The sequence below is a fragment of the Globicephala melas genome, chromosome 5 (genome assembly GCF_963455315.2).
Source record: "Globicephala melas chromosome 5, mGloMel1.2, whole genome shotgun sequence".
In the NCBI taxonomy this organism is placed as follows: Eukaryota; Metazoa; Chordata; class Mammalia; order Artiodactyla; family Delphinidae; genus Globicephala; species Globicephala melas.
Window position 1 is genome coordinate 70821212 of NC_083318.1, and position 23612 is coordinate 70844823.

Here is a 23612-nt window from a genome sequence, read left to right on the forward strand (position 1 = left end):
TCATGGGATTCTTATGAAGACCAAATGTAATGCATGGTAACTAACCTGGAAATATTACCTATGTAATTGTGTATGATTTAATAAGCAGGTACCTATGTAATTATATACTACATGTATTAGATTTAATAAAGATCTTTCTGTTAAAACTATGGGGCAAGTTAAATTTACCACATTTAAAAGTAACAGTGATATATTGTTGAGAACAAAACTTGGGTATGAACACATCATTCCTCATTTGTTGACCCAGATTACAAAGGAATTTGGCTGGCGATGGGAAGGCAGGTGGTTTGCGATTACCAGGTCTCTGTGGATGAAGCTGTTTCTCTCCAGGTACTCCATCGCTTCACACACATCTTGACACATGCTCAGCAGCACATCTCTACTAAAATGGCCTTGTCTCTGTCGGAGGAAATTCAGAAGGCATCCCCTTTCCATGAACTCGGTAACGATGTAAATGGGTTTCTGCTGGGTGCATACACCATAAAGCTGTACTAACTTCGGGTGTGTCAGTTTCCTGAGAGGGAAGTCATGCATACACAGAGTTACTGCAGGGAAAGAAACCACCAGGGGTGTTAGCTGGCAAGGGGTCACTTTTTAATACAAAAAGGGGAACCAGAAAAAATGTAGAAACTTACATCATTACTTTAGCTTCTTCTATGAAATCTTCCTCACACATGGCACCTTCCCTAATAGCTTTGATGGCTACTTTGTACTGAGCTCGCCACTTGCCAAGCCTTACTACTCCAAAGAGTCCACTCCCCAACTCCCTCATAAAGGTCAGCTCTGAAGGGTTAATCTCCCATTTTTCTGTGAGACAGAGGGGGAAAGTGATAAAATTTAATCAGGAGAATACAGTAGGAATCAGTGGAAAACAAAGAAACTATAACCAAGGTCAATCTAAAACTTACAAGGTAATACAATTACCAACACAGAGCAGACTTGCAACCTGCCCATAAGCGACAGAAGGTGGCTTTCCTCCCTCTGGGGAGGATGGATCCCTTCTCAGCTGTCACAGTAAAAGCAAAGTGAACTGAAGAAGGCAAGAAGATGCTACACAATAGGCTAATAATAATGGAGCTTGAAACTTAAAGGTACTTTTTTCTTTTTTAAACAAATACTTCCTCCTTTACCATTCCTCCCCCTGAAGTTTTTTTTTTCTGTTTCAATTCCATCAAGTTGGAAAGAGTTTAACCTGTTTAAAAGGCTTTCACCAGTAGCACAAAGACAATCAAGTTGCATGTCTTCTCTATTACCTCCATCTTTACTTTCCTGTGAGTAGCCAACCAAGCCCAGTGAGAAGGAGGAAAGGCTTTGATTTATTTTAGGAGTAACATGGTAATGCTTATTTTTCACTGACGGACAGTTTTCTACCAAATAATAATGAATAATGATGAAAACAGAAAACCTAGGGTTACTACAGCTATAAGTGTAATCATCTAACATCTCACACGGTAAACTTACATAAAAACAGTTCCGCTATGTGGAATTCTACACATCTAAACTGGTCTTGTCATAACGGGTTCAAGAAAAATTTGCCATGCAACTAAAAAAGGAGTTACCGTAGCTGAATCCTGCAGTGGTTGGTGCATTCTTTGTGCTAACTGGGTACCGCAGCCTTGTGACAAGTCCTAGACATCAAAAAGAGTATTACAGTTGAATTCACTCAATCATTCTGCATGGTAAAGCACTAAACTAGAAACTCACTTACAAAATTCATTCATTTATTCACTTAGTGCTCATCTTCCTTGTGTATATATAGCCCTCTGCTATATGCTAGCAAAAACTAAAGGAAGGCAGGAAGGACGATGATCCTACTGTTGTCAAAACCAAGCCTGTGTGCCTGATGCAGTGAGGCCAAACAAACCAAAATGTCGGAGTCTGGAGCAGAAAAAGGTTTATTGCAGGGCCAAGCAAGGAGAACGGGGGGCTTGTACTCAAAAGACCCCAACTCCCCAGTGGCCTTCGACAAGGGTTTTTAAAGACATTGTTAGGGGAGAGGGTAGTAAGACAAGTGATCAGCTCCTGGACCTTCTTCTGATTGGCTGACGGTAGGTAACAGGGTGATGTTTCAGGAATCTCAATCATCAACCTTCTGGTTCCAACCAGCCTGGGGTCTACCTGCTTGTGGTCAGCATGTAGTCACCCTCCTCCACCTGGATGGGGGTCTTAGCTTCTGCAGAGCGACTCAAAGATACGCATCAGATCGTTATCTACATCCCTTCAGGAGGAACTAGGAGTCCTGTGACTAATCATTAACTGCTTCAGCCTGCTCTTTGGAGCTTGCGGAAGGCTTAGGAGACTAAAGCCTTTTTTTTTTTTTTTTTTTCAAACAAGAAACGGGAAACACAGAGGAGCTTTTGTACCCAGGAAGGCCCCCACAGGGTCCTGCTTGGTTCCACTACTCTCTGAGCCGACAATTTCATATTTTTAAAATATACGTTTTTATTCATTCAACATTTGTTTTTTAAATGCAGTGTTTGTCAGGCACTATGCTAGCATGGTGTCTTGCAAACACTTTAAAGGATGTTCAAAGGTTTCCAACAATTATTATCAAGTATTATTTCACGTTCTTTTCCAGTATGAGATTTGAATTATGAAATGGAATTACAGTAGTCTACTAAAATTAAAGTGATGCACCTGACATAATTCAGCATTTGTAATCTTAGCATAAAAACTGGACTCTACAATATTAACGACTGGGAATAACACAACTACTGGAAATAGGTGAGGTACCTTAAATCCTTTAACTTAAGTTGCTTACAATACTAAATAAGAAATCCCAGGTATTTCTCCTATAAACACCTGTAGCCCTATGTATTTCTTCTAATACAGCGTATCTCATAGTAATTTAATATTGTTATGTACTTCTCTTGTCTCCCCTACCAGATGGTAAGATCTGGGAGAGACAAGATCAATAGCCATCTAGTTTCCCCATAGTATCCCTACCGTCCGGCACAGTTCCTGGCATGCAGTAGGCACTTAATACATGTTTCTGAAATAAGGGACTTGAGATAACGGTGAAGCGTAACAATTCACACAAGAACAAGAAGAAAGGAATAGGGGAATGTGAATGCTGAAAAAGACTAGAATAAAAGATAAGCAAAAGTTCTTCAGGGGATAAATTGATATGAAATCAGTTCCTCAAATGTTAAACACAGAGTTATTACATGATCCAGCAAATCCATTCCTAGGTTAGTACCCAAAAGAAATGAAACATGGTTCATGCAAAAACTTGTACACAGATGTTTCCAGCAGCATTACTCATAATGGCCAAAAGGTGGAAACAGCCCAAATGTCCATCAACTGAGGAAAGATACAAAATGGATAAACAAAATCCACACGATGGATTATTATTCATCGTTAAAAAGGAGTGGAGTACTTATACAGGCTACGACATGGAGGAATGGCAAAAATATTACGCTCAAAGAAGCTAGTCAGAACAGACTGCATATGGTATCATTCCATTTACATGAAATGTCCAGAATAGGCAAATCTATAGAGATAGAAAGTAGATTAGTGGGTCCCGAGGGCAGGACTGGTGGAAGGGGTTAAGGGGTGACTGCTAATGCACGGGGGATGCTGAAAATGACCTCAGATTATGGTGATAGTTGGCACAACTCTGCAAATATACTAATTTACAGACCACTGAGTTGTACACATCATGTGGGTGAACTTTATGGTGTGTAAATTATATCTCAATAACCATTCTTATCATTATCTGAGAGACGTGAAGAGAGTCACAAATAGCAACAGACTTGGCAAAGGCCTTCGATAAAATTTCAAAAGTTAATTTTCCATAGATTGGGCTGGACACTTGGCTAACCCCTGCTCAGTTACACCTTTGAAGTCAAAGGCTAGAAATCTTTCTATCTCATCCTCTGGAGCTTCCAAGGGCACAAATGTGGTTTCTGGTTTTGTTTTTGATGTTTGGTTTATTCCCACTCTGGTGGTGAAGTGTAGCAAAGATTTGGGAAGATGGAAGACGTGTCTGGGACATTCTTACGCTAGTCTTTGGAAACCTCTAACACAGACCTAAACCTAAGCTGCTCATCTGGCAGCTTCTGTGATAGCTGCGACATAGACATACATTGGAGTTTAGTTTGGTACTGTTAAAGAAAAAAAAATATTCAATGACGCTTTTAAAGATGGTCCAGCAGGCTTTATTCAGGACCACTGTGATAGGTATAAGGACCACTGCAATGGGATTTTAAAGTGGGGGAGAGAGATGGGCCCGACTCTGAACACAACCTGGACAAATGAGAACTCACAGCCAAGGAGAAGGATGGGGAATCAGTGGATGGAAAATTACTAAAAGAAACATCAATGCAGGGAGGGCTTAGAGTGGTTCTGGCCAAACTAATCGAACAAGATTCTTGCTGAAATAAGCCAGGGTACCCAGACATTACCCGGGGGGATGGTGGAAGGCGAGGAACCCGACCAGTTATTGAGGGTGATTAGACATCAAATCTCAAGGGTAAGGGGTTCTGGTTAAAGTGACTTAGCAGGGTTATTGCCAAAAGTGGATTTTATAAGAAAGTGTACAGATGGGCCCAGGAGATGGTCCAGGAGCCTGACTAAAGTTGGGTCAAGCAAAGAACCTTTGTCAGTACCAAGGACGTAGACCTTGTATTGTATGTGGCAGATGTGAACGTTTGCCACACACGATAAGGATAACTTGTGTTTTAAGGTCAAGACGGGGCTTCTTTTGAGTTATTATTTCTGATTTCTCTTTGTATATATCATTTCCTTAATATGCAGTAATTTTAAATCAATCACTTTCTACAATTAACTACAACATAAACCTGCTCAAGGTTTATGAATTAACCTTTATGAATCAGAATTCATCACCATGTCTAATCATTTTAATCACTACTTTATATTTGAAATAGGTTTTAACAGCTCACTTACCTGCTGCATTGTGCTTATGATATTCAATAATCTCAGGAATTGAACCAAAAGCATGTTTTTCTGCCAGATAATACTTCTTTGGAGATGTCATTGTCTCCTTTATATGATAATGCCTGAAACCTGATGAACCTTCTCTGTAACAAAAATCAGAATGTGTTAGAACCAAGTTGGAATAATGTAACTTCACCCTTAAGGTGTTTTCTACCAGGGTCCCTACATATGGCCCCCTCTATTCTCTACACAAATTTTATTTTCCCCCATGTTCTTTTTAGCTTCACCTTTCAAATTAACGGATGGAAGTTATAAAGTGGTCACTGATAACTGATACTTGGTCCCTTGCGTGAGATCGTGAAAGAGAACATTTACCAAAACTCCATTTACCAACAATTAAAAGTCTTAAAATAGCTATTAGCTGGATACTGCTTTTTGTCCCTGCTGTTGGTGTTGCAAATGTCCAGAAGACCTCTAAAAGTTAATAAACTAGATGTACAAATCATGTACACATTCTATTTTAGGTATCTTAGATCTTCCAGAGTCATCTCTTGCTGAAAATCCTTTCCAGAGAACTCTTGCCGCTGTGAAGATAAAGTTCAAACTCCTTGACATGGACATGATGTGTCTTCCACTTCTACCTCTCTGGCTTCTCTCTCCTCCCTTCCCCCTGCCCCTCCCAGTCTACAATCCAGCTACAATACACTGTTGTCAGCTCACCAAGCGCTTGCTCACTTCCAGGTCCAGGCAATTTCCTGTGTCAGAAACACATTTCCCTCTCTCCAACTTTTGCCTGCCTCACCCGTCAGGTCTCACATTGGATGTCAGTAGACAACGTTAATGCCTAACTCAGATGTGTCTGGGCTAAGTCCCACCCACCCCCACCCCGACACACAAACACACACACACACACACGTTGCCCTCCCTGCATAGCAGTCACTCACATATACCATCACTGCCTGTTTGCCTGTCTGAAAGAAGCCCTCGCTAAGCTACTGGAGGGCTGGGTCTGTGTCTACTTGGCTCAGTGTGGTATCCTTAGTACCTAGCACAGTGCAAAGTAATTATCTGTGGAATGTTGCTAAAGTTTCTGTAGTCATTCAGAACAAATATATATATGGAAAATGAGGAAAATTACTAGATATGAATATAAAAATGGTATAGACTTTAGAAATCAAGTTCAGATTTTTTTAATGCTCAATTGTAGCTTATTTTCTGAAAATTAGGAATCCATATACACTATATAAGAACTTCATATAAAAACTCTGATTTTAAGCAGAGAGAGAGAGAGAGAGAGAGATTACTTACCCTCCAAACTTTGTATAAAGGGAGACTGTGTACATGCCTGGTTGACTGGAATCTCTTACCATAAAACCACCTTCTTTATCCTAAAATCCAAGAAGAAAATTTTTTTCAATCCAATAATACCAATGCCACAGAGAAGATCCAAGAGCCCAATCTTATAATTTTATGATTATTATCCTCTGCCGAGAAAATCTGCTTTGGAGAAGCGCAACTTACCAACAGGTAAGTCATCCACGTGACCGTCTCCCATCCATGTGACCTTCCACTTCACATTACTGAACCGTGAGATTAGTTAAAGAAAGCACACTCATAATTCCCCACAATCACAACTCCTCACACACACTAGTACGAGACATCTCAACAAGACAATCTCTCAGGGCCCTTCCAGAACCAACAGACAAAATTTTGCAATTCCCTTATGTCCTGGACATGTGGGGAAACAGTTACTGAAAAATGTATTTCTTAATGACTGGGTTTCATTTCATACATTTTTCATATTTGCTATAAGGCTTGAATCCCGACTCAATATCATCTTCTATCCACACAGCATTTTTCCTGTAAATACCTCAGTGCTCTTTACAGGAAGATTTTTTTTTAAATCCTCAATTCCCCTGGAAATCGATGTTAAATATCACTCTTTATGAAAGGAGAGACAGAGGCACAAGCAACTTAAGCAGAGAAACCCAAAAGGCAGCAACACGCTGAATGACGAAAAGCTAAATCCTCATCAGGTTCTTAGCCTAAGAGCAAGAAACAGAAGCTAGGAACCTCAAATACCTCTCCACCATTAATGCCACAGTCAACCTCTAGCACTGAAATTGCTTTAAAATGAAAGTGTGTTTAACAGAACAAAATAAATTTTCTTCTTATTCCTAGGAAAGACAATGGAATGAAATAAAGGTCCACAAATAAATCTGATAAGAACAATTAGGGACAATGATTATAACAGTTAATTGATCAATAAAACATGTTTATTGAACACTTACTCTGTTTTAATATGTTCTAATATGTGGATCTACTCAGTCCTCAGAACAGTCCTATGAGGTAGGTACTATTGTTACCTCCTTGCCTGTTTACTTTACAGGTAAGGAAATGGGGCACAGAAAAGTTGGACATTTGCCCCAACTCAAACAGCTAGTAAGTAGCAGAGCCAGGATTTGGACCCCAGGCCTTCTAGCTACCCACTTCCCTAGAGCTGCCTCTCATTGTGAGGTCACCAGGGAGGCGTGTAAAAATCCTGTAGAGGGAGAGGGGCAGGGAGGGGCAGTGACGTGTCATCTGAAGCAAGCAAAGTCACCTGCTATTGCTCTCGTAACATAAACTACAGAAAGAAGTTATACCCTGAGAAAACTGGGCATATACTGGGCATATACCCTGAGAAAACCATAATTCAAAAAGAGTCATGTACCAAAATGTTCATTGCAGCTCTATTTACAATAGCCAGGACACGGAAGCAACCTAAGTGTCCATCACCGGATGAATGGATAAAGAAGATGTGGCACATATATACAATGGAATATTACTCAGCCATAAAAAGAAACGAAATTGAGTTATTTGTAGTGAGGTGGATGGACCTAGAGTCTGTCATACAGAGTGAAGTAAGTCAGAAAGAGAAAGACAAATACCGTATGCTAACACATATATATGGAATCTAAGAAAAAAAAATATCATGAAGAACCTAGGGGTAAGATGGGAATAAAGACACAGACCTACTAGAGAATGGACTTGAGGATATGGGGAGGGGGAAGGGTAAGCTGTGACAAAGCGAGAGAGAGAGGCATGGACATATATACACTACCAAACGTAATGTAGATAGCTAGTGGGAAGCAGCCACATAGCACAGGGAGATCAGCTTGGTGCTTTGTGACCACCTAGAGGGGTGGGATAGGGAGGGTGGGAGGGAGATGCAAGAGGGAAGAGATATGGAACCCTCAGAATGGGAGAAAATATTTGCAAATGAAGCAACTGACAAAGGATTAATCTCCAAAATTTATAAGCAGCTCATGCAGCTCAATAACAAAAAAACAAACAACCCAATCCAAAAATGGGCAGAAGACCTAAATAGACATTTCTCCAAAGAAGATATACAGACTGCCAACAAACACATGAAAGAATGCTCAACATCATTAATCATTAGAGAAATGCAAATCAAAACTACAATGAGATATCATCTCACACCAGTCAGAATGGCCATCATCAAAAAATCTACAAACAATGAATGCTGGAGAGGGTTTGTAGAAAAGGGAACCCTCTTGCACTGCTGGTGGAAATGTGAATTGGTACAGCCACTATGGAGAACAGTATGGAGGTTCCTTAAACAACTACAAATAGAACTACCATATGACCCAGAAATCCCACTACTGGGCATAGACCCTGTGAAAATCATAATTCAAAAAGAGTCATGTACCAAAATGTTCATTGCAGCTCTATTTACAATAGCCTGGAGATGGAAACAACCTAAGTGTCCATCATCAGACGAATGGATAAAGAAGATGTGGCACATATATACAATGGAATATTACTCAGCCATAAAAAGAAATGAGGTTGAGCTATTTGTAGTGAGGTGGATGGACCTAGAGTCTGTCATACAGAGTGAAGTAAGTCAGAAAGAGAAAGACAAATACCATATGCTGACACACATATATGGAATTTAAGAAAAAATATGTCATGAAGAACCTAGGGGTAAGACAGGAATAAGGGGCTTCCCTGGTGGCGCAGTGGTTGAGAGTCCACCTGCCGATGCAGGGGACACGGGTTCGTGCCCCGGTCCGGGAAGATCCCACATGCCGCAGAGTGGCTGGGCCCGTGGGCCATGGCCGCTGGGCCTGCGCGTCCGGAGCCTGTGCTCCACAACGGGAGAGGCCACAACAGTGAGAGGCCCGCGTACCGCAAAAAAAAAAAAAAAAAAAAAAAAGAAAGGAATAAGGACGCAGACCTGCTGGAGAATGGACTTGAGGATGTGGGGAGGGGGAAGGGTAAGCTGTGACAAAGCGAGAGAGAGGCATGGACACGTATACACTACCAAATGTAAGGTAGATAGCTAGTGGAAAGCAGCCGCATAGCACAGGGAGATCAGCTCGGTGCTTTGTGACCACCTGGAGGGGTGGGATAGGGAGGGTGGGAGGGAGGGAGACGCAAGAGGGAAGAGATATGGGAACATATGTATATGTATAACTGATTCACTTTGTTGTAAAGCGGAAACTAACACACCATTGTAAAGCAATTATACTCCAATAAAGACATAAAAAAAAAAAAGACTGGGAGCAATTACTAAATAGAATAACTAGATCATAAATGCAGAGAACTGCAGAGGTCATCTTCTAATCCAACCTCTCTGTCTTACAGATGCAAAAAACACTAGAAAAGTCACAGCTAGACTCAGGTTGTCTCCTCATTAAGTCCACTTAGTTTCCTCTATAGTAGATTTCATCCTTCCACTTTATTTCTTTGTAAAGTGTAAGAATTTTAGCACATTTCTTAAGGCAACTATATATGGTATTAAAACTTAATTTATAAAAGATAGCACGTAACACTGATGTAAACTATTTTAAAACAAAGAACTTCAAGCAAAAAGGAAAAACACATGTCAAGTACTAATATCAAGGTAGCAAATGATAAATCAGTAAGAAACAGTAAAGAAATGTTGCCCAAGTATAGCTATTACCTATTGTCATCAGTTTAATTCTTTCCCCCTCAAAAAACATACTTTGGAGTTCTAGCCCCTGGTACTTCAGAATGTGACCTTCTGCGGAGATTTACAGAGGGAATCAAGTGAAAATGAGGTCATAGGGTGGGATGGGGGGCTCATCCTATATGACTGGAGTCCTTATAAAAGGGAAATTTGGACCCAGAGCCAGGCATGCATAGAGGGAAGAACCACGGGGAGAAAAGGAGAGGGGCCTGGGACAGATCCCTCCCTCACAGCCCCCAGAAGGAGCCACGCCCACTGACATCTGGACTGCAGGCTTCTAACCTCTAGGTCCATGAAACAACAAACTTGAGCTGTTTAAGCCACTCAGTCTGTGGTACCTTGTTACAGCAGCCCCAGGAAACTAATAGAGCAGTCTTCACTTTTAAATGATTTCAAAAAACCAAAACTTGTACTTACGCCATAGTATTTTTTGGGCTTTAGAAACAGAGGTAGGTGGAATTACTAATCAGGGATTCGTTACAATTGATTTTGTGCTGAAACCAAACCCACAAGACAAGTACAAACACTTACTTCACTTCTAAGGAGTTGCTCTGCTTTGCTTCTATTCATATTTCTGCAATACCATCTGAAGAGAAAAAGGTATGTTTAGGGCCTCAGGTTTTTAGAAGTGTTCTTTTTTCTTTTTAGGATTAGCAAGGTATTGATAATATTACTCATCAATAACAAACGATACATAAGAACAAGGCCTCATTCATAATCTCAATAATATAGACAACCACTAGTAACATCTGGATACACATACATGCAGACTTTTTCTACCCATATTTTTATGAAGACACATATGTATGCCAACATTCTTATTTGCTGTAGTAAAGTGAGGTCAGCTACACGTGCTATATCAGAACCTGAATCTTTCATATAACGGTACACGATACACACCTTTGCAAAGCGATGTAGTCCTGTGCATCACGGTCTGGATGCACCATCATTTATTTAAGCGACTCGTCATTATTTAACATAAAAATCATTTCTAATTTTTAACTATTATAATAATAGCAAGAATGAATTTTACCCCACTGACTCAAATACGCAGGAAATGTCACCACGTCATTGTCTTGGATTCCAATTAAATCTAATCCCAAGCCCCCAACAGGCAGGAGATTTCATCTCCAATCATCATGAGGCCTCCCCCGCAAATTTCACGAAGGTCCCAAGTATTGAAAGAAACAGAGCAAAACAGAAGAGCAGGCCTCCTGGGTCTTCCAGACTTACTGGTTCCAGCACAGCCCCGACCCCTGGCAGTCCTCCAAAGGTCTACTGTAGGAATCCCACCAGGGCCAAGCAGTGGCACCTGCCCTGCCACCACTCTGTGCCAAGCCCCTACATATCGGTGCCCCTGCTTAACCTTTGAGAAATCTTTCCTAAGGAAAGATGGATACTGCCATCTCCCACCTCATCCTCAGAGGTACTCCCCTCTCCCTGCTTCCCCTAGCCCATGCTCTCCAGGGGATTATGAGCAAGTTGGCCAAAGAAGATGAACTCAGACTGTCAGCTTTAAACTTGGGTTTTTGTTTTGTGTTGTGTTGTTTGTTCTAGATGGACTTTAGTGGGCAGAGAATCCTCCATCCAGTCCTATTTCCCAAGGATTCCAATGTTATGAAATCAGCTTGGCCCCTCTAAACCCGTGAAGTTTCCACCACTGCCTCAGCCTTTTATAAAAGAAACAGCACCTGCTTTTGGCCCAGCAAACACCCCGAGACAAGCGAATACAAAGGCCTTCCCTGACTGAGGAAGGGAAAAATACAAAGAAAAAAATACAAGATCATTTTTGGTCTGGATTCTTTCATGCAGTTGGAGGGGACAAACACAAATTATAATCTCAACACAAGCCAAAAACTGTTATTTTATTTGGAGCCTGAAGTGATTAACCAGGCCTCAGAATTGTGGGTATTAAGATCTCATTGTCGTGGACCCCACTTTATGAACTGAGACCAAGTTCAACAAAATTACAAATTTAAATTCTGATCAATTTCTGAATGCAATTGAGGGATAAAATAAATGAGAACAGAATGGATTCTGTCCCTAAAGCTTTCCCACTGATAGGAGAAATATTTGTCAGGATACCAAAAACAACCATAAAAGTTAATTAGAAAAGGTAGCTGCAGCTCTCATTATGCATTATAAACCAGCAGGACCTGAAAGATTGAAAAAAAAAATTCTCTTTATTAATCACAGGAGATCCAAGCCCACATCTTCACAGTGAGAGTAAGTGATGGAGGCTCAGGCTCACGTTCAGATGCAAGAAATCAGTAAAGCTAGATTGTGGCTCTCAAGAGAAATTCGATATAAGATACTCAGAGAAAGAAAAAGGTCCTTTCCTCACTTGGTATATTCAAGCTCCTGGGAAGGGATAAAAGAAATAAGGAAAGAAAAAAAAATCCACAGCACAAATCCTATTCTAAGTGGTCATTTGTATAGTATTAGCAGTTTCCCCAGAAAGGATGTTTTCCTCCCTAGGATATAAACTCAGACCCTGAAGGGTACGTTGAAGGAAGGAAAGGAGGAAGGAGCGATGAACAAATCAAAAGATGAGTCATCGGGCTTCCCTGGTGGCGCAGTGGTTGAGAGTCCGCCTGCCGATGCAGGGGACGCGGGTTCATGCCCCGGTCCGGGAAGATCCCACATGCCGCGGAGCGGCTGCGCCCGTGAGCCATGGCCGCTGAGCCTGCGCGTCCGGAGCCTGTGCTCCGCAATGGGAGAGGCCACAACAGTGAGAGGCCCGCGTACCGCAAAAAAAAAAAAAAAAAAAAAGATGACTCATCTCGTGGTGAGTATTTCCTAACGGTTCTTTGTGGCTTCTCTTCCTCTTCCATGATACCTATCACCAGGCAAGGAGGGAAAGACGAGAGTGGCTCTGCTGAACGCATCCTGTCGGGAAGAACGATGCACACGTGGTGAGCCGGGGAGCTGCCGCCGAGACGCCAGCCCGCGTGCGTCGCCCACGAGCCCGGCCCAGAAATGCCTGTTGGAGGTTAGTTAGCGTCCCCTGATGAAGGAACTATATACTTCTAGAAAGAATACCCAGGATTTGTAAGTAACTTGTCATTCCATTCTTAGATATCAAAACCCTAATGGGAATGAGGGTTTCAGATTGGCTAGTCACTTCAAACACTCCAGAGGGACAGGACTTCATAGTGCTGTCTGAATAGAGGGGAAAGCAGCTTTGGGGACAACCTTCTGGAAAGGATGGATCCTGGCCAAGCTTCTTGGAGAGGGTGGGTTGGGTAAATTAGAAAATGGAGGCAACAGGTATAAACTAACAAAAAATTGAAAACAACCAACCAACGAGCTATATAATCTTTGCCGGTTCTCACTTTGGCCTTTGCCTCCTGGATCACCCACGCAAAGCCTTGTCCTAGACTTTTCCTGTTCTAAGGGTCCTTGCATTCCTGTCACCTTCCTCCTCTAGCATACTTCCATCAAGAACATCTTACTGACCACAACGAGCCCAGTTTCTTTCCTGCAGCACTTCCGATGGTCCTGTCTTCCCCCCGCCGGGATCTGGGTGAGGGGGTGGGAACTAGGGTACTGATGGCCCTGGGAGCTGCAGGCTGCCAGTCCTGAGCCCAGCCCAGTGGACAGTTATTGCCCGGACGCCTCCTGCCCACAAACAAACAGCAGAAGGGCTCTTGATTCAGCAGCTGGCAAAAGGCTTTTTAACCCTGGAGACATTTAAGACGTGTTACAGGATGGGCTTTAGCAAAATCTAACACAAACAGTGGAGTGGAAAGACAGCAGGAGTGACTGTCAGCACCGAGAACAGGTTTTTCCTTTCTCATCCAGTCAGGGCTGGCACCTCGCCACATGGAATCCCCAGTCCCTGGGCAGCTGGCTGAGGGGACTCCCACGGCAAGTTCACTCGGTCATGCCGAGGTGGAGTCAGGCACCCAAAAATGGCATGGCAGTGAATCATAAACTTCCTAAAACCCTTATTTGTAATCCCATGAGTCATAAGGGGAGTTCTCCCATTTAGATAAGGATTATCTGGTTTCCAAGCACATCCCTCCTGAAATCACCAGTTACTTCTCGGTCAGATCCCTTTAAAATCAGATCCAAGTTTTTACCTTTTAGCATCTTCCCTAATTCTAAGGATTTACTCTATTTTCCTAAAATTTCTTCAAGAACAAAACCACTATTTTAGGTACATGCTTTTTATACCCTTACCTACTTCTAAAACAACTTTTTTTTTTTTTTAGTTACATGCTTTTCATACCCTTACCTACTTCTAAAACAACTTTTTTTTTTTTTTTTAGTTACATGCTTTTCATACCCTTACCTACTTCTAAAACAACTTTGAGGGGTCACACCACCGAGTGCTAGGACTTTTGAATCTGTTAATCCTTTTCTAGACTTTTAAGGTACACTCACATTACAGGAAGTAACATGGACAGAGGAAACAGCTTGGTGGTGGTGGTGGTGGTGGTGACAGTGTTGTTGTTTTTTTTTTGACAGTGTTGTTTTTAAACAAGTGAATGAAGCATCAGTATACCACCTCAGAATGACCACAAAAGGCTCATATATATTTGGTATATATGAGCCTCTCACTAAAACCTGGCCATGCACTGCTAGTGAGCATATAAACAGCAGCCCATTGTTTCTCTGAAAAGTAATCTGACAGCATGATTAGGAGTCTTAAGACGTTCATAACTAGCTTTTAGCTCAGTATGTAGATTTTTAGAGATCTAGTTTAAGACAATAAGCAGGAAGAGGTATCCCAGTATTTTTACATAGTAAAGATGCCTAAACAACATAATGCCACACAAATAAGGAAATGATTATATAAATTATTGCACATCCATGTGCTGTATGTCTGGTTGTACTCCTTAAGGCCTCACACAGTGCCTGATACACACTAAGGTCTCAGTAAACATTTGAAGAATTCACGACTGAATGAAATATAATGCAATTATTAAAATGTTTTCGAAGTACATTTAATGGCATGAGGAAATACTCACACTCATACTATTAAGTGAATTAAACAGGATGTAAAACAGTATATACAGCATGATTCTAAAGATTGAAAGGAAATATATGAATGTTGACACAGGTCAACTTTAGTTGATTTCTGAATAATTTCTCTTACTAACATTTTTCATATTTTCAAAGAATTTTAAAACAATAATCACATATTGTTATTATAATTAGAAAAAAGAAACAATCAAATGTTTTTTTAAAGGCCACTCGGGGAAACTGTATTTTGATTTCTTGAATGAATGAACAATGAGCTGTATTTCAAAGTCAGCTAAAGCTATGATTCGTTTAAAATCAATTCAATTATATTCACTTCTGTAATTCTATTCACACATAGTACCTTCAGGTAAAGTGTATTATAGAAACTAATTCTCACAACGTCTATTTACCATCCTAGACAACTGAGTTAAGTTAGTGCATCCTTCTAAAGATAATGAAAGATAACCATTAATCTCCAAAATGTCTTACATAAGTAGGAAAATAAAAACATTTTCTAGTCCTCCACATTCACAAAATAATCTTTTACTTACTCATACTGATCTAAGTTGTTTGATTTCTTTCCTGTCACGTAATTACTTGGGATATATCCTTCACTCCTAGAAATAAGAAAAATACTTTAGATAAACTGAAATTATTTTACTGAGAGAGTACTAAAAGAAAAATTACTGCCTTTCCGGAATAAAGTATAAAACTGCCTAAAGCTTATAAGAAAGACTAGCTGACCCCCAGTAAGTAAATATAGCTACAGTATTTGATGCTTTACAAAGGACTTCCTCATTTGATCCTTACAAAAATTCTGAGGTAGGCAGGCATTATTGTACCCACTTTTTGGTGGGGAAACTAAGGCTTAGAAAGGTTGAAAGACTTTCTCAGGTCTCAAAGCTAGCCAGCAACAGGGCCATACGTTGAATTCTGAACTTGTGACTAGTTTCAGAGCCCTTCCTAATATTCCATGATGCTTCTTTTGAATTCACAATTTCTTGGGATGTTTTAACGAAACGACTACTTCAGAAAAGTTGAAGTGTTGGATAAAAACACCCATCACTCCAATACCTCAACAGTCTGTGTAGTGCATTGTTTCACAGAGGGTCATGCCTGACATCTACATCAGTATCATCAGGTTACTTGTTAAAAAGGCAAATTCTGGGACTTCCCTGGCGATCCAGTGGTTAAGGCTCTGTGCTTCCAATGCACTGGGTGCGGGTTCGATCCCTGGTCAGGGAACTGAGATCCTGCAAGCCGCGTGGTGCACAACCAAAAACAAAAAAAAAAAAGCAAATTCCTGGGTCATACCCCAAGAGATCTGAACTGAGAAGGCCTATGTGGGCCTACGGAATCTATGATTTTACCCCAGATGACTCCTATCTCCTATGCACATTACAGTTTAAGGAGCGATCATATCAGGTAAAATCTTGGTTAGAGCCAAGAATTTCAGCATAAAAGAGATACATGTATAAAATTTCTAAGTTGAATAAAAACCTCGTAATCTTAAATTTGAACTATTAGTAAGAACTCATAACACACACACACACACACACACACACGTACCAGTGCATACATGTAGCTCTGTTGCACTGAGAAAGACCTAGAAGCAACACCAGTCCAGGAGCCATTAGAATCCAAGCACCCCAACTGTTGTCTCTAAATATTGCTTCTTACTACAAGGAGCCAGAACTCCTTGGGGAAATGGCAAACTGCAGGTTTGGCCAGGAAAAATACAAGATGAACCTGAGCTATTTTATTTTATTCAGAAAGCAGGGTAGCTGAGAAAGACTAAAAGCGTCCCCAATCAAAAATAGCTACCACTGACCCATGATGGGACAATTCAAGTAAAAAGAATAATGACTGCAATAGACTGAAACCAAATATATAAGCATCTATAATAACACAAAACATTATTGGTTACCATTGCTATCAACAGAGGAAGCTTGGTCATCAACTCATTATTTCTGAAAAGTTGGTAAAAGATAAGAATCCAAAATGTATCTTGCCTTTCCTGCATGAACTAAATGAACTGGTTCATGAGGCCGTTCTTCTTTAGAGATTTAATAAATGCAGATGGAATGACAGAATTAGAAAAATCACCATTTTGCTATCCCTAATGGATCTAAGCAATAATCATCAATGGATGCCAAAATCATTAGGTGAAACACTGATAAAGAACTTTGTGATAGAGGAATAATGTTGACACCTGAACCAATGAGTAATCCTGGCATCATCAGAAGCGGAACAACCAGATATACAGGACAGAGATGCATATTAAATGACACCATATGGAAGCAAACAGCTTAATCTAGATTGTGGCTCATTTCATAGAGAAATAAGCTGGTTTTATCAATAAATCAAAAATGAGAAAAAAAAAGGCTAGGGATTGTTACAGAATAAAAGAAAGACGTGAGACCTATCAGCCAAAATGCAATGTGTGGACCTTGTTTTAACCTTGATTAAACTGTAAAATACAGATTAGAGCTAATCAAGGGAAACCAGAATTACAGAGTTGGTACTATCCTTAGACCTGGGCCAGAGGGCCCTTGCTCTGACCTCACACTTTCGAGAGGATGCTAAAGCCCATGATCCCTCAGCCCTCCTCTGGACCATCATCTGTGTAACTAGGGTCCCAGAATTCTCTGCCCACTACCAAGCCCTACATGGGCCTTCCCAATGGGTTTCATCCTTTGAAAAGCAAATGATGCTGATTGTGTGCACCCACTCCAGCCCAGGTCCAAGGAGTGACCAAGTTGGGGGGTGGCTTTTGCAAACCATGTGGACAGAGTTTGGATGTACGGCTGGGAGATTTACATGGTACACGTGAGATGGAGCCCAGGGCAGAAGGGAAGAGAGAAGGGAGACACCTCAGGGAGCTGGCTCTCTGTGCACTAACACATTCTGGCATGGAACTCCAATCCAAACCTTGCCTTCCTTGTCATTTTGAAGGTATGTTTGTCAAGCTGGAGGATAAGTTATATCTTATTTACCAGTTTGTTAGCTTGACTTATAACTTCTAAATATTTAAACATATGATATCTGGGCTTTTATTTGTACTCTTCTTCTAGTCCTGAAAATGTTGCAGGAAAGCCTACAGATGATGTTTTTTAACTTATTATTAAGTATGATAATGACATAGCAGTTGTTTAAAAAAATCTTTAGCAGTTAGACTTAGGGGTGAAATGACATGATGATTTGAATTTAGTTTTAAATACTTGAGAAAAAACAGTTGGGAAGATTTTAAAATCAAGACTGGCCAAATGTTGGTAATTTCTGAAGTCAAGTGACAAGAGGCTCCATTATACTATGATGTACTTTTTGGATATCTGAAAATGTCTATAATAAAAAATAAAATTCAATATTCTACAGTGTTTGGCAAAAAAAATCAGTGATGACCTTCTTGTAAACTTGGATTAAAAGGTTTCCAAAAAGGTAATAATGCACAGCAAACCAGCACTCAGGAGATCTACCACTGCTGAGAAGTGAGCAGAAGACACGGACCCTGCCCAACCCAGAGGCTTCCACTGCTTCTCCAGAAGTGACCTGAGGAACACAGAACTAGAACTGGGGGTGGGACAGGAGGTGAGAAAGCAGACTTGGAGGGAGGACATGCTCTAACCAGGACAAAAAGGTCCTCCTCTTCCTATCCACAGGAACTCAGAATATAAACAGGATTATATTTCAGAGGTAAGCTCAGGATGCAGAGCTTTCTTAATGAAGCCGAAGGCTCATCCCCTACGTTTATCCACATTTACCCATTATTTACCAATAATAAGATTGAAAGGACTATTCTCTTTAAATCCTAAATTATTTTGTATAAATAATGTTTGTTTTTAAATTTCTTGAACGTATGTATTTTAGACATAGACGCATATGCACATACATATAGACAGAAAGACACACACACACACACGCACGCACGCACACACACACACACACACACACACACATTCTCTCTCTCTTAGACAAATCTAAGATTACTTTACCTTGGGGGTGGGGTGCGGGGGGAAGGGACCTAAAATGTAATTTCCCCCAAGAGCAAACAATCCAATTAGACATATAATGGATGAGAAAGAGACCCGTGTAATGGATTCTAATTTCTGGAAAGGAGTGGTTGATTCATTTATATTTATGGAGTCACTACTAAGAATACATTGTGTTACTGCAAAGTAATAACATATATTTTCATTTATGGCCGCTGAACTAGCCTCATTACATGACAGTTACAGGTTATCCTCTTCTCACTCAGTATTTCACTCCCAGCCACCCACTGTGTATCATCCACAGAGAGGGAATACCTACCCATATTTATCTCTTGCTTTCCACCAATGAACATCATTCTTTTCCAATATGATATACTCCTGGCCTCTCTCTAATCTGAGATCATGTGCTTCTGTCGCTTGGAAATCATACATGGCTACAACTATTTCTTCACTATTACCTTCTTCTTCAGGTGGAATTGGTGGGGGAGGCCTTCGCTAAGAAAAGGAGGTAACATATAAAAGTTTAGTCTTCTGTTTGAAACTGGGTGTGCAGTAAAACACCAAGCAATGCGCACGTCCCCACAGTATAACGTCTGCTTTAGATAACCTGGTGAACTCGCACCATGAGTTCGATGATATTGATGCTACTGGACCTCTCATGGGCTTCAGAATTTGGGACAAGAGCAAAAGCTGTCTTTAAACATCAAACGGCTTCTGCTCAGTGTCAGGACTAGCTTTCCAGGGAGACGCAAGGGTAACGTGAGTAGAAACCAGGAGGACTAAAGGCAGACCCACCATTTAACGGCCTGCAGGGGGGAAAAGCAGAACTACTTCTGTCAGGTCTCCTCCCACTCAAAGGAATCTGCACTGCTTTGTGCCTGCTGTGTGCAAGGCACACTCTTAGTACCTAGCTAGCATACGGTTTCTCATTTCTTTTTAATTGAAGTATAGTTGATTTACAATGTGTGAGTTTCTCATGTACGGCCAAGTGATTCAGTATATATTCTTTTACATATTGTTTTTCATTAGGGTGTATCACAGGATATTGAATATAGTTCCCTGTGCTATACAGTAGGACCTTGTTGTTTATCTGTTTTATATATAGTAGTTTGTAGCTGCTCATCCCAAACTCCTAATTTATCCCCCTCCCCCTCTGGTAACCATACGTTTGTTTTCTACATCTGTGAGTCTGTTTCTGTTTTGTAAATAAGTTCACCTGCATTCTCATTTATTCTTAATCCTAATCCCATGACGTAGAGTATATAACTTCCATTTTACAGCTGAGGAAGCAATGGCTGAAGTATCCCACCCAAAGTCACTCATATCAGATTCATGCTGGATCAAGGCTCCTCGGGAGTCCAAAGTGCATGTGTTTTCTACCATACTCCACTATTCACAGTCACTCCTTCGTCATAATACTGTGGTCTTAAGACTGAAATATTCCTTTAAAGTCCCATGCCTCTTGTATAATTCTCGAAGCCAAAATACAGGCAGAATGCCAGATGGTAATATCTGATACAATTAAATTGACATTATTTGACACCAAAAAAAAAAAAAAAATCAAGTGAGCCATAGTCTATCCATTTCCGATGTGATCCTTGCAGGGAGCAGCATCACAGGAATGAACATAAACATACTTAATAAACTGCAAATGTTTCCGAACGTTAAAGACCAGCTTACCTTCTTTGTTTCTGGTGCTGGTGCTCGAGGTAGTGCTTTTCTTATACCTGAAAATGACAACGACAAAAACAGGTCAAAATGCCATCTACCAATGATTGATAGTTTTAAGTAAAAATGAACCCCTAACAAGAAGTCCACTCAGACTCTCTCACTCTGGTGCATTTTGCTTGTAATACTATTTTAGAACAGATTTTTTTAAATGCTGTTAAAGCCGGTTTGTATTTCTGCCTTCTTGAACAGACTGTAAATGCCACAGGGATTGGGGCCATGCCTTGTTCACTGTAAACAAATGGGACTACATCAGAACCAAAAAGCTTCTGCTCAGCAAAGGAAACCATCAACAAAATGAAAAGGCAGCCAACAGAAGGGGAGAAAATATTTTCATCCCACATATCTGAGAAGGGGTTAACATCCAAAATATACAAGGAATGCACACAACTCAATAGTTAAAACAAATAATAATAATAACTCATTTAAAAGTGGACAAAGGACCTAAACAGACACTTTTTAAATTTTTTTTATTATTATTATTATTTTTTTTTTGCGGTATGCGGGCCTCTCACTGTTGTGGCCTCTCCCGTTGCGGAGCACAGGCTCCGGAAGCGCAGGCTCAGCGGTCATGGCTCACGGCCCCAGCCGCTTCACAGCATGTGGGATCTTCCCGGACCGGGGCACGAACCCATGTCCCCTGCATCGGCAGGCGGACTCTCAACCACTGCGCCACCAGGGAAGCCCCAGACACTTTTTTTTAAAGAAGACATACAAATGGCCAACAGGTACCTTAAAAGGTGCTCGACATAACTAATCATTAGGGAAATGCAAGTCAAACCACAATAAGATACCACCTTATACATATTAGGATAGCAATTATAAAAACCACACATGATAACAAATGCTGGTAAGGATGTAGAGAAAAGGGGATGCTTGTGCACTGCTGGTGGGAATGTAAACTGATGCAGCCACTATGGAAAATAATATAGAGGTTCCCCCCAAAATTAAAAATACAACTACCATATGATCCAGCCATCCCACTTCTGGGTATATACACAAAAGAAACAAAATCAATACCTTAAAGAGATATCTGCACTCTTATGTTCACAGTAGCATTATTCACGATAGCCAAGATATAGAAACAACCTAAGCACCCATCAACAGATGACTAGATAAAGAAAATGTGGCATATAGAGAGAGAGAATGGAATATTATTCAGCCTTGGAAAGAGAAGGAAATCCTATCATTTGTGACAACATGGATAAAGTTGGAGGGCATTATGGTAAGTGAAATAAGCCAGACCAAGAAGGACAAATGCCACATGGTATCACTTACATGGGGAAGCTTAAAAAAAAAAAAAAAGTCAAACTCATAGAAATAGAGAGTAGAAAAATGGTTGCCAGGGGATGGGGGGTGGAGGAAATAGAGATGCTAGTAAAAGGGTACAAGCTTTCAGTTATAAGATGAATAAGGTATGTTAATTACAACTCAATTAAAATATATAGAGAGCAAGAAAAAAAGATAAATAAGGTCTGAGGATCTAACGTATAACATGATGACTATAGCTGACAGCACTGTAGTGTATAACTGAAGTTTACCAAGAGAGTAGAACTTAAATGTTTTCACACACACACACACACACACACACGTAAACATGCAAGGTAATGGATGTGTTTATTAACTCAATGGGAGGAACCCTTTCCAATGGATAGATAAGTATATCCAGTCACCGCATTGTAAAATTTAAGTATGTTACAATTTTGTTAATTATATCTCAGTAAAGCTTAAAAAAAAGAGAAGAGAAAAGCTGCTGATGGTGCTACATTAGGCTCACAGTTTTAACAGAGTCATTTTTAGTAGGCTTTCATATTGTGATAGAAACTCCCAAAACAGGGCTTCCCTGGTGGCGCAGTGGTTGAGAGTCTGCCTGCCGATGCAGGGGACGCGGGTTCGTGCCCCGGTCCGGGAAGATCCCGCATGCCACGGAGCGGCTGGGCCCGTGAGCCATGGCCACTATGCCTGTGCATCCTGAGCCTGTGCTCTGCAACGGGAGAGGCCACAACACTGAGAGGCCCGCATACCGCCAAAAACAAAAAAAAACAAAAAAAAAAAACAAAACTCCCAAAAACAGACCTTCTGATTCCATGAGATGGTCCTACTGCTCACTAAATAAAAGTATTCTTACAAAAATACACCTACACTATGTTTATACCATGCTAGAAAGTGTGAAGGCCATATTTAACCAACATCAAAATCAAAATCATGTCACTTTCTCCCAATAATACCAACAGTATGTACATCCTGAGCACAATATAACTACAGAATAAAATTAATACTTACTACTTTCAAACAGATTATATCTTTCACATCCAGGTGCTAGTTTTTCAGTTTGTCTGCAACACTGATAACTTCCGTCTGCCCAAAATTTAGGATGATATTTAATCATAATATTATTGTTGTTCTGTATTTCTGTAATTCATAGACACATTAGATGATGAGTGAAATGTACAGAGATAACAGAATGTTTCCGGTTGATCATTCTTTCTCAAATACTACGTTTATTATGAGGAAACCTTCATAACATATAATCCAGCATTCAGAAAATCCATAGAGTTCTCTTTCACAAGGTGAAAGGGTGAGGCACCCTTGGTAACAGAAGTGACCTCTGCTACACCGTGATGGATAAACACAAAAGTCAGCCCACTACCATTTTGTTCTGCAGAAAAAGCAATGAGGATTATGCAGGTCAAATCACTGATTAATATACTTTACATACAAGTCAATTCATCCGCATCAAATGTTGACTACATAGGCAATTTCTTAGAAAATACCAAATCCTGTTACCATAAAAGCCCAGTGCTTAGTCACCTCCAAATGTATTACACATTAAATGAAAGCATGTTCTTCTTAAAAACTATGTATATGCCACTAGAAGGAACCAGATTATAAAAAAGGAAGTTAACTTCAACATGTGTCACTTACAGTAACAGAGAACGTTCTTGGAGAAACACTTATTGTAGATTAAAAGATTATAAATGCAAGATACACTAGCCGTATCTCTTTCTTAGTGACAACAATGTTATATT

The 23612-nt window shown here is 40.4% G+C and overlaps 1 protein-coding gene across 1 annotated transcript in view; it reads right to left on the reverse strand.

The window, feature by feature from the left end:
- TEC (tec protein tyrosine kinase) overlaps positions 1-23612 on the reverse strand; it is a 141482-nt gene that overhangs the window by 14606 nt on the left and 103264 nt on the right. The window contains exons 5-14 of the mRNA XM_030880465.3: positions 22867-22995; positions 20536-20582; positions 19175-19350; positions 15418-15483; positions 10427-10481; positions 6208-6287; positions 4909-5042; positions 1560-1628; positions 636-807; positions 298-514 (exon numbers count right to left, since the gene is read on the reverse strand). Coding sequence (XP_030736325.1) covers positions 298-514; positions 636-807; positions 1560-1628; positions 4909-5042; positions 6208-6287; positions 10427-10481; positions 15418-15483; positions 19175-19350; positions 20536-20582; positions 22867-22995 — 1145 coding nt within the window. The remainder of the gene's footprint in view (positions 1-297; positions 515-635; positions 808-1559; positions 1629-4908; positions 5043-6207; positions 6288-10426; positions 10482-15417; positions 15484-19174; positions 19351-20535; positions 20583-22866; positions 22996-23612) is intronic.